Raw genomic sequence first — 11,686 nt, 5'->3', positions numbered from 1 at the left:
ACAGCATCACTGGCCCTCATGTGGGATCCGAACCGGGGCCCTGCTGCTCAGAGCTGGCGTCCCAAGCCAACTCTTAACCAATGCGCCACCTGGCCGGCCCGTTGTTAATTTTCGAACATTACAAAAACCTCCTTTATCAGCTAGACCTCTCCCTATAGATACCCACAGAAGTTAGTTTGGTGTATATCCTCTCTGAATATTTTGTGTGTTCTGCACTTTGCTTTTTTCATCCAACAGTGTCTTGGAGGTCTTCATATAAGACCACATCTCTGCCTACCTTGTGCTTTAGTTACTGCAGAATAATCCAACACATGAATGAACTGTTGGTTCTTTAAGCATTGCCCTCCTATGGACATTTGTTTCCAGTTTTCCCTTCATGCAAACAATGTGATATGCCAATATTTTTGTGCATTTTCCTGCACGTGTACACGTTTTTTTAGGGTCAATACCAAAAAGTGGAATTACTGGGTCACCGAGTCATATGGTAATACCTCTGGGGCTTGGCACACCCTGATGTCCCCGCCTAGAATGCCTCTTCACATGACTAATTCCTGTTCATCAAGACCAATCAAGTGTCATCGCCTTGTGAAAGGCAGTCTCTTCTGCCTCTCCTTTCCCATGGTATTTCGTGTCCATATTGTATCATTATTGTACACTTAGGGCTCTGCCATATCTATCTTCGTATTCCCAACACGCAGCATAGGGCTTAGCATAGAGCAAAAATTCAAATGTTTGTGTAAATATCTAACTAGTATATTGCTTTGAACACCTGAAACTAATAAAAAAAATTCAAATGTTTCTTTGACTGGATGAATGAATGAATAAATAAACAAGTGAAGGCACAATGGTTAGGACATTCCTGAAGTTCAAGGTGAGTATGTGAGTGTTGTGAGTTTGGGCTTTGGACCAATCTACTACCTGGTGGCCCGAGGCAAGCCGCCTCTCTAGGTTTCTGTCTATCCAGCCCTCTGACCTTGGGCGTCTCATCTTGAACTCTGTTCCAGCTGGGTACCGCACTGATAGAGCAGTGTGGGTGTGAAGGGGCTTTGGCTGTAGGGCATAGAAATCTGAGCCCTGGGGGCAGCACCTGCAGGGGGTGGCTTTCCAAGGGCAGCGCTGTCTCCTTTCACCTTTGAAGCAGCTCGGTATGATCTGGGTTTTGGTTTATTTTTTTCTCCCTATGGTACCTTAGAGGTAATTAAGATCAGCTGCAACATTTCTGCTTTCTGCTTCCAGATTGAACCCAAGGGAAGCAGATGTTTTCCACCCGACACCCACTCCTTGTGGTCTGATGAACAGCGCTTTCTTCTGAGTCTCTCCGCTACCTGGCTTCCCTAGATCTCAGAGCCTGGCTTGCAGCCTTTATTTTTAATGGGGTTTTAATAGGTGGCTCCTGTAATTAATTTCATTCTTGTGTTTTCACACTTTCTGTTTAGGTGCCTAAAAGCCCCCAGGCACTAGGTGGGATGTTAACTGATTTTAAAGAATACAAAACACTGTGGCTGTCATTAGACAGCACCCCAGCTCATCTCATTTGCAGTCGTTTCACAATCATTAATTAGCTGGAGAGCATGGCCCATTTGGGAGGTCAGCTGGGTCACCTGTCACGTTTTATAGAGGTAGGAACAGAAATATGGAGAAAAGGGACTTGTCCAAGTCCCAACAGAAAGTGGGTGTTGAAACTGGTTTCAGAAGCACATCCTGCTGGGTACACACCCTTGTGAGCACCAAGGCAAGGATCCACTACTCGGGTACAATTTGCCAAGCGGCCAGAGGCCCCAGGCCAAAGGTGGCGTGTCTTGGGTGTCTCACAGGCATCTTGGGGAGGCAGTTTCACCCTCCCACAAGCATTGCAGAGCAAGTCTGCTCTAGTAGCTAGTGCTACCACTTGAAATTAGCCCCATTCATTCTCTTCAGGCCTTTTCCATTCTATGAGCGGATTTATCTGCATACAGAATGCATCAGTGATTCCTCTCGGATTTAGAGACAACATAATTTTTTTTGTTGTTTTTTAAAAGATTCTTATTGGGGAATTGGGGGAGGGGAACAGACAAGTTGCTGTCTTTTTGTTCTTCAGTCTAGTTGTGGAGGACATTGCTTCACTGGCCCATGTTGATATTGTGATCATTGCGCTCTTATCTGCTGAGGCAGATGGGTTGCCTGCCATTGGACAGAGGCTCAGGGCAGGTCACTGTGGCTGCCAGCTGCTCACAGTAGCTTAAGGCAGCCCACTGCAGCCCCACTACAACTTACACCATTGCCTGTGACTCAAGGCAGCCCAGCTCCAAGTCCAGTTGTTGTTCACCATCTTAGCTGTAGAGGGCGCAGCGTCACTGGCCCATGTGGGATCCAAACCCTTGGCCCTGCTGCTCAGGGCTGGCACTCCGTAGCCAACTCTTAACCAAGGATCCTCTAGGCAGCCCCAACTTTACTATTTTTAAAGCTGCTTTTAAAAACCCGCGCACACATGCTCACACTCCTCAGGGAGTGGGGGGCGGGGAGGTACCGGGTGGGGAAGAAGAGTACGTGCTGGAAAGAGAACAGCGTGACCCTCGGCTTCCCAGAGCGCTGCGCCATCCCCCCTGGGGGCACACTCCTCCGAGCGCGCCCGAGGCTCTCCAACCCCGAGCGAATTTGCACCATCTGGGCCCTCCGAGCGCCCAGGCATTGGACCCCGCCCGCCCGCGCCCCCTCTCGCCTGCCAGGCGAAGGGCACGGCCGCCGGGTCACCAGCCCAGGAGCGAGCGGGAGGGGCGGGGAGGCAGAGCAGGTGGCGATTAGGTCAGCTTCGGAACATTCTTGGACCGCTCCAGTGGATATAAATAACAGACAGGCAGGCTCCGAAAAAATCTCCGGGTGGGGGTAAGGGGGTGAGGAAGAAGGGATTTATTTAGGGTGGGGTGGCATCGTGGCGATCTGGAAAAATCCACCAAAGCTGGTAACTGACAAAGGGGGTGGAGGGGTGAGGCGATATGAGTGAACAGTGGTACAAAATCTGGGAATAAGAACACGGACGGAGAGGAGCTCATGCTTTTTTGCCCCACCCCCACCGCGTGTCTGTCCCAGGTCTCAGAATTCGCCGCAGATTAGCAGGTAGTGGAAAGGACACTGCTTTGGAGTCCCGGCTCTGCTCGGTTACAAATCTTGTGGAAGCCGCTGAGACTCAGTTTCCTCATCTGTACAATGGGAATCCTAATGCTTACAAGGGGGAAGGTTGTGAGCCACACCAGAACTAACTTCTAAGAAATCTGTGATCAGCAAAAAATGTAAGGCAGTGTAGACCTCAGGCCTCCCAGAACACCAAGGGGTGTCCATGCAGGCCCGATCCCTTCCCGCTTCCACCGGTCTCCCAGATTTTACAAAGGCCGGGGAGGGGCAAAGCTGAAATCGGACTCCCTGCAGCGGCGGGGCGCCACCCTGGGGTGTCGGCCTTGGCGCTTCTCACGCTGGAGCCGCGACTCACGGCTCGCGCCGGGGGAGCTGCCGGTCGCCGTGATGCCTGCAGCCCCTGAGCCCGCGGATGGCTGGTGGGGTTGGGGCCGCGGCGGCGAGGAGAGGGCGGGGCCGGGGGCTGGGCTTCCCGGGGGAGGGCCGGGCGCGCTCCGGGAGGCGGCTGCCCCGGCCCCGGAGCTTCAGGACTCGGGCCGGAGTGTGGCTGGACCCCCACTCGCCAAGGCGCGCAGGGAGGACGCGGTGAGTGCTGCCTGGGCGGGGACCGCGGGGAAGCGGCGGCCGGAGAGCCGGCTCGAGCCCGCCCTCTCCTCCCTTACACTGCTGAAGTTTGCAGTGGGACCGACTCCCACCCCAGGAGCCCCCAGCCACCTCGCTCTGCTCTAGGACGCGAAAAACTGCGGCCGAACCTAGGGGGTGTCTCATCCGTGGCGCCGCGCACCCTGCAATTCCCCAGGCTGGCCGGGGGGAGGGGTGCGTCGCGGTTGGAGGGCCACACCATCTCCTGGGGCCACTTAAGGGCCCCAGGCCGCCCTGGGGCTCCAGAAAGGGCCTTCGCTCCCCGGCGACCCTTTGCCTTTTGCGAAGAGCCCCAATTCCTGGGGTCGCTGCCCTGGGCCACCATCTAAGAAACCACGGCCGGTCCCCCTGCCCTCAGCGGTGATCGGCTAGCCCCACCCCCGCTGAGACCGAGTTCAACAAGTTTGGCCAAGAAGCCCTAGAACCTCCATGGCTAGGCCTGGCCAGGCCGGTCCGCGTGAGCTCCATGGGCTCCGAGTTGTGTAGCGCCTCGCCGGCAAGAGGGGCCGGTGGACGAAAGCCGTCCGTAACGGTTGAGACCAGAGCCCGGCAGTCCTTGGGCTCCAAGGTTTGGTGTGGAGGCTCCGGGTTTGGAATGCGTCATCAGGGAGCAGGCACCTCGGCCGGCAGGTCGGGTTTCCAAAAGTGCCCCTTTGTTATGCCCCTCCCTGGTTCTGCCTCCTCCCCTTTCCCCGCGCCACCCCCTCCCCCAGCCTCCCGGCCGCCAGTCTCAGACGCTCTAGCTTAGGTAGGTGTCCCTCTCTGGACTAGTCTACCACCACCTCCTGTGCCTGCAAATCCTAGGGCTGCCGGCCCACCGGGAGCAGCTGCTGGGAGAAGAGGCCCTTGGGCGCAGCCTGTGACTCAGGACAGAATATGGGCAGGGCAGGATGGCGATGGCAGTGCTCCCTCCCAGGGGCATGCCCCCATCTTCTGGGAAAGGTGGGGGCTGGTCTGGGCAAGGGTTACCCACTGGTCTCAAGTAGGGAGAGTGGGTTCTTCCTTGAACCCCAGGACTCCCTATCTTGGCCCAGGCAGCTATGAGGAGACCCTGCCAAGCCCCAGCCAACCTTTCTGGGCCCAGTAGGTGCTGGCTCCCTGGGCTAGGAAGCATTCATTTTCTGCATTCTGTGCTCTTGTGTGTGGCAGAGTGTGTTCTGGGGACTGATCTGGGTCTCTGCTGAGGTCAGGAGGCACAGGCTGGCCCTCCTCAGCAGGGGCCAAGGCGCAAAGCCCATCCCTACAGCTAGATCAAGCCCCGGCTGTGGGGCCTGGCTGTGCCTGGGTCTTGGGCTTGTGTTTGCTCTGAGGCCGGAGGGAGCAGTGCCAGCCCTGTACACACAGCCTGCTCTGTTCTGGGGCCAGAGAGAGGGAATGGGTGGGGGGCAGCTCTACCGGGAGCATGGAGGCTGGAGCAGGCAGGGGGCCGGGGCCTCTGAATGCCTGACTGGGACAGCTCCATAGGCTCTGTGATTTACAGCTGCAGCTCTAGTTCTCTCCATCTGGTTGGCAAGTCCTTTCTGGACAAATGGGACAGACCCAAGAGGAAGCAAGGTGAAGCGCTGAGGATTCTGTTGGGCCAGCTGCTCTGCCCGTCTCCTGCTCTGTGCGCAGGCACCTTCACTGCAGGCCTGAGCTCTCCCTCCTGTTAGCTTAGGGGTGGAGGTACACTCAGGCCAGCTTCTCACAGCTGCTTTAGCCAGCGGGTTTCCTGGTCTTCAGGGGGCTGGCATGTGTTTTTTCATTCAACTACTAACTCCAGTGCCTGGAGGAACCCAAACTGGATCCTCAGGAAGTCTCTGTCAACGACTGGGGACTGATTCTGTTCTCTCAGTTACAACCCAGTGGGATTTATACCCTGACTGAGGGGGTCATAGGGGCTGTGAGAATGGGGATGGAGGAATATGGGGGTGACTGTGGAGAAGATGCCTCAATTTGAGTTTTGAAGAATGGATAGAGGTTCATCAGTTTGGAGGAGAGCACTGTGATGGAGCCCTGCTTTGGGGGCAACAGGCACACACTGTCCTCATTGGGCTCGGCGGTGTCCCCTGGGCTTACTCAGAGGAGGAAGCAACTTCCTTCTAGGGACTTGAGCCGGTGCTGGGGACAGCTGAGAGACCCTGCGCAGAGGCAGGAGGGGAGTGGCTGCGTGCCACTGTGACTTCTAGCCCCTTGGGTGGTGGCTCCGGTAGGAATCCGACTTGCCCTCCTCCGCGATTCTGGAGAGCACTCTTATAACTGGCTGATCACCTGTCTGATTCCCTCATGCTGCTCCAGACTTTGGGCTTTTTGAGGGCAAGGCTGAGTTGCTCATTACCCACAGAGCCCGTGGGACCTCAGTGGATGCTGTGGAACAGGATGAGTGTCTCCTTGTGACTGTCAGTCCCCTCACATTGCTTGTTCATTGCCTGGTTTGACTGTTACACCAACCCTGGCACAGAAGCAGACCAGGAGGTGGAATTTCCTTCTTAGGAGGGAGATAAGGCTCCCTTAGGAGGGGACAGTCAAGTGCACTTGTTCAAGCTTCTTGGCCAAGATAGAACTCAAGCCTCCTGACCCCCAGTCTGCTCTTCCTAGCACAGGGAGCTACTGGGGGGTGTGGCTCGGCACCCTCTGATTTAACCTGTTCTGGAAAAGGGTCGCCTTGTTGTTCAAGAAAAGACAGCAGGGTTCCAGCTTGGGCAGGTGTCCTCTCATCTGCAGTCAGGGGAGTGGGGCCTTCTGCCCACCACCTACCCCCGCCTGCCATTTAATCCCCAACTGGATCGTGTGACCTGCCTGGCAGTCTCCTGGCTGGAATCTGGCGCTTCTGACAGCAGTTGCTATATCAGGGGAGTTGGGCACCGCCCTGGACACTCTAGGCCCCCACCCTCACCCCCTGCTTTGCTCTCATTAGCTTCAAGGCAGAGTCGCAGTGGCAGCTTTGAGAGTTGGACGCCCAAGTCCCTGAAGTGATTTCTAGGCTCCAGGTACATGGAGTGAGGTGGGGGGAGGGGAAGGGCAGACCCAGGGTGAGCAGAGGAACTTGGGAACTGCCATCCTTGCCCCTATACTGGCCCCTCCTTGGGCCTTCCAGACCCCTGCCTGCTAAGTCCTGGCTCCACCTGCTCCTTGGGTGGTGGGGATGGCAGTGCGGGCAAAGCCCAGGGGCAGGAGAGGGTCTTTTCCTATCTTCAAAAGTGTATGTCCAGCTTCACTGCTTACCTCTCTGCTCCACAGCCCCAATCTGCCACCATTCCGTGCTGCAGGGACACCATGGCTCCAGAGGAAGACGCTGGAGGGGAGGCCCTAGAGGGCAGTTTCTGGGAGGTGAGCAGCTGGGTTCCAGGCTTGAGGGTGACACTGAAATGCCCACCCCCCTCTGAGCCCAGCCACCTGTCTAGAGGAATTGCCTAGCTGTCAGCCCCAGTTCTCAAGGGGGCTTCTCCCTGGCCACACTGCCCTTTCCATGTATGCCCCAGGCTGGCAACTACAGGCGGACGGTGCAGCGGGTGGAGGACGGGCATCGGCTATGTGGGGACCTGGTCAGCTGCTTCCAGGAGCGTGCCCGCATCGAGAAGGCCTATGCCCAGCAGCTGGCCGACTGGGCCCGCAAGTGGAGGGGCACCGTGGAGAAGGGTGAGCCAGCGTTCGGGCTTAGCAGGGAGCAGAAGGGCACCAAGGGTGGGGACAGGGAGGGCAGCTTCTGTGTGCACCTCATGTGGAAAGGTTGAGGCTTCCACGTCTGCCTTCCCTTTAAAGGGAAAATCCTACTGGTTATTCTCACAGTTGTGCTGTTAGAGTTTGCCAGGTACCGTCATGAGTTGTTGTGATATTTCTAACAACCCTGTGATGGAGAGAGTCCTGATTTACACATTTTCTAAGGACAACCTGGAAGTTTGGAGAGGCTAAGTGACTTGCCTGAAGTCACACAACTAGGAAGATCTGAAACTTGAGTCAGGCCTTCTGATTCGGGAGCTTGGGATCTTTCTACCCTAACAAGCTGCCTTCCTTGAAGACAGACACGGGTTCTTCCCTCTGAGGCAACAGAGTGTAGTGGTTTATGCCACAGACCTGGGTTTGAATCTCAGCTCCACCTGTAGCTGTAATGCTTTGGGCAATTCACTTCACTTCTCTGTGTGCTGCCATTTTTTCACTTGTTATGTGTTGCTGATGACACTGTCTTCATTGTGGTGGATGAGGCAAGGATTCAGTGAGACCTGGTATGTCAAGGCACAGAGTAGGTATTCCGTAAGCAGCTGCCAACATCATTGTTGTTCATCTTTGCACCCCCCTCCACTGCCTGGCACCCAGAACAGCACCCAATGAGAAGGGGTGGGCTCATTTCCGGTGGCATCTTTGGCCTGGCCCAAGCCCCATCCCTCCCCGCAGGCCCCCAGTATGGCACGCTGGAGAAGGCCTGGCACACCTTCTTCACCGCGGCCGAGCGGCTGAGCGCGTTGCACCTGGAGGTGCGGGAGAAGCTGCAGGGGCAGGACAGTGAGCGGGTGCGTGCCTGGCAGCGGGGGGCCTTCCACCGGCCCGTGCTGGGTGGCTTCCGCGAGAGCCGGGCTGCTGAGGACAGCTTCCGTAAGGCCCAGAAGCCCTGGCTAAAGAGGCTGAAGGAGGTGAGCCTGGGAGGGATGGACATCACAGGCACCCCCTTTCCTGGGTCCACCTGGGGTTAGAGGGTCCAGGGCATGGTGTGCAGGGCCCAGAGTTGTCCCTGTGTGTGTCAGGTTGAGGCTTCCAAGAAGAGCTACCATGGAGCCCGGAAGGAGGAGAAGACAGCCCAGACTCGGGAGAGCCACGCAAAGGCAGACAGCGCGGTCTCTCAGGAGCAGCTGCGCAAGCTGCAGGAGCGCGTGGAACGCTGCACCAAGGAGGCGGAGAAGGTACCCGCCGGCCAGCTCAGCTTCCTGAATGCCTTTCCCAGTCCCTAGCACTCTTACTGCTCTCATCCACACTTGTCACACTCTCTCCAGATTATCATTTAAAGGAGGAACCTGAGAAAAGACGATGCTTTACCTGGGGAAAGACATGGTGCGATTTCAGGCATTGGGATGATTTTAGGAGTTGAGGGGACCTTCCCAGCTCCCTTCCTTTCCCACTGTACCACCTGGGACAACTTCTCACGTTGCCTGCTCTGCCAGAGCGCCCTTTCCTCCAGCTCTGCACGTCCAGATCCTCCCATTCTCTGAGTTGCTGCTCAGTTTCCACCTCTTCTGTGAAGCCTTTTTGATTTCACCTACCCCTCCTCATTGGTTAACCTCGTCTCATTCTCCACTCTCCATCTCATCTCACTCTCACTCTCAGTCTCCACTCACCAGACTTGTAAAGCTGCTGTGCCTGAATGTCACCTCTGTCGTTAGGCTGCTGGGGTCCTAGAGGCAGGGGCAGTGTCTTGTAACTGATTGCCCCTGGTGCCTAGCCCAGGGTCTAGTCCATGGCAGGTCCTCAGTAAATACTAGCAGAGTCCTGAGTGGAAGAGGTCTCGTCCTCACCTAGGGCCCCTCCTCTCCCACCCAGATGAAAACCCAGTATGAGCAGACGCTGGCAGAGCTGCATCGCTACACCCCACGCTACATGGAGGACATGGAGCAGGCCTTTGAGACCTGCCAGGCTGCTGAACGCCAGCGGCTTCTCTTCTTCAAAGATATGCTGCTCACCTTACACCAGCACCTCGACCTCTCCAGCAGTGAGAGGTATGGCATGTGGGGTGGGTGTGGAGATCTGGGGTAATGCTGGGTCTCTTCCATCTCCCCTGGGCTCTGGCTGGGCTTAATGAAATTGGGGGGTGCGGGGGCCCAGGGCTTCCTAGTCTGAGGGTTGTGCCTCTGGCCACAGGTTCCATGAGCTCCACAGAGACCTGCATCAGGGTATCGAGGCAGCCAGTGACGAAGAGGATCTGCGCTGGTGGCGCAGCACCCACGGGCCAGGCATGGCCATGAACTGGCCGCAGTTTGAAGTATGTGTTCCAGGTGGGGCTGGGAGGTGGGGCGGGCTCCCACTGGGCTCAGCCTGGACCTCAGGAGGGAATCTAGGACTTGCAGTAAAGTAGGTGAAGGTGGTTTGGATGGCCCTGGCTGCCACCAGAGCTTGCAGCCCAGCCTGACCCTAAGCACTGTCCCCACAGGAGTGGTCCTTGGACACACAAAGGACAATCAGCCGGAAGGAGAAGGGTGGCCGGAGCCCTGATGAGGTTACGCTGACCAGCATCATGCCCACAAGGGATGGCGCTGCACCCCCACCTCAGTCCTTGGGGTCCCCAGGGTGAGAGCCAGGAATCTGGCTGTGGGAAGGAAATAGCTCTGCCCACTGCCCTGTCCTCCTTTCCTCTGTCTCCTTTCCCTCATTCCTTTCACACCTGAGGTGGGTTGAAAATTGATGCCAGGGACCTTAGGACCGACTTAGTTGCTGTAATGCCAGTTTTCATGGTGGTTTAGATTTGCCAAGTGTTTACCATGTTCCCTCTTACCTACTGCTCATGTCAGCCCTGTGTGGCAGGAAGAACACCTGAGTTCACAGGGCATGTGTGGCAGAGGTCAGACTAGAATCTTTCAGTTCTTCCTCACCTGCCTCTCCCAGGGTTCCTCCAGGGTGTGAGCCTGTGGCCCTGGTCCTAGGCTCTCTAGCTCAAGGTGTTCCTTGTGCCCTGAACCTGACCCCCTTCTGCCTCCCCTTTTCAGTGGTGCGCAGGATGAGGAGTGGTCAGATGAGGACAGTCCCCGGAAGGCTGCCACTGGGGTGCGGGTGCGAGCGCTCTATGACTACGCTGGGCAGGAAGCTGATGAGCTGAGTTTCCGAGCAGGTGCGCTGGGACCCCTTTCCTGTTCCTTTCTGGGCTTCACCCTCTCCTCCCCATTTACTGGCCTCAACAGGAGTGTGGAAAAGGGAAGCCAGACACCCACTTTTCAAGGGCCAGTTCTCTGATGCTTAAGGTTGCGCGGGGTCCGGCCTACAGGAGTCAGAGTGCCTGCTCTGAGCCCTCACCTGCCTCTCAAAACCACCAGCTGGGGCCTGATTTCTGCATTCAGGGTCTGGGGTGGGGTGGCTTGCTGATTTTGACCTCCCTCTGCCTGAGCCATGTGTCTTCCCTTAGCTGGATTCTCTGGGTTGCTGTCCGTTCCCCCCTAGTCCTTGACCCAATTGCAGGAACGGGGTTGGGCCAGGGCAATTGGCAATGACCAATCCTCCTTCCCCCAGGAGAGGAGCTGCTGAAGATGAGCGAGGAGGATGAACAAGGCTGGTGCCAGGGCCAGCTACAGAGTGGCCGCATTGGCCTGTACCCTGCCAATTATGTGGAGTGTGTGGGGGCCTGACAGCCCTTACAGCCCTTCTGCAACGTTTCTCTACCCTGAGCCAGAGACCAGCTTGTCCTGGACAACCGGACCTGAGGGCCCTGAACCATTATGCCCCTGCTGCCCCTCAGAAGTCCTGGAACCCAGGAAGGGATGGTCACTGTATAGGAAGGGTTTGGCAGGGAAGGGCCAACTGAGTCTAGGCTGAGGGTAAGATGGGGAGGTCAGGAGGTGACAGAAGGGCTCAGGGGTACCTGGGCCTCCCCAGGAACGCTCTAGTCACCCAGAAGCTGTGGACCCAGTTCCTGGTCTGTTTTGGGGTTCCTGGGATGGGCTTGGGGTGAGTGTAGTTCTGGGCTAGCAGCACTCTCTTGTGGCTTGTTCTAGTGTGTATTAAACTTGGAGAAAACAAAAAGCATTGTCAGGCTTGTGTGCAACTTTTTTGATACTCCGCCTATACCAGGCTGCAGGGGGCATCTGGGGAGAGGCACCGAGGGGAGGTGGGTGGGCCTAGAGGATGTTATGGGGGCGGGGATTGGGCAAAGGTTTGGCAGATGGTACCTGCTCTGGAACTTCGGGACCCTCATCTGGGTGGAAGGAACTTGAGATCCGGTTTGGTGTGAGCCGATGGGCCCCTGAGTGCTTGGTAGGGCTGT

General features: G+C 56.7%; 1 protein-coding gene across 2 annotated transcripts; it reads left to right on the top strand.

The window, feature by feature from the left end:
- The first annotated feature begins 3,546 nt into the window (after positions 1–3,546).
- Positions 3,547–11,448, top strand: PACSIN3 (protein kinase C and casein kinase substrate in neurons 3). 2 transcript variants are annotated; one of them, XM_019656426.1, is made up of 11 exons: positions 3,603–3,693; positions 6,647–6,719; positions 6,970–7,059; positions 7,212–7,368; positions 8,122–8,357; positions 8,469–8,624; positions 9,259–9,434; positions 9,577–9,697; positions 9,866–10,002; positions 10,419–10,540; positions 10,936–11,448. In XM_019656426.1, exons 3-11 carry the CDS (start codon positions 7,006–7,008, stop codon positions 11,049–11,051), a joined length of 1,275 nt encoding a protein of 424 aa, XP_019511971.1. In that variant the 5' UTR covers positions 3,603–3,693; positions 6,647–6,719; positions 6,970–7,005; the 3' UTR covers positions 11,052–11,448. The 2 variants fall into 2 exon arrangements, with proteins under 2 accessions (XP_019511970.1, XP_019511971.1); XM_019656425.1 differs by lacking the exon at positions 6,647–6,719 and having other exon boundaries at positions 3,547–3,693.
- The last annotated feature ends 238 nt before the right edge of the window (positions 11,449–11,686 follow it).

This window comes from Hipposideros armiger, unplaced genomic scaffold (genome assembly GCF_001890085.2).
Source record: "Hipposideros armiger isolate ML-2016 unplaced genomic scaffold, ASM189008v1 scaffold_258, whole genome shotgun sequence".
In the NCBI taxonomy this organism is placed as follows: domain Eukaryota; kingdom Metazoa; phylum Chordata; class Mammalia; order Chiroptera; family Hipposideridae; genus Hipposideros; species Hipposideros armiger.
Note: the sequence above shows the minus strand (reverse complement) of the source record. Positions and strands in the feature narration are given on the sequence as shown.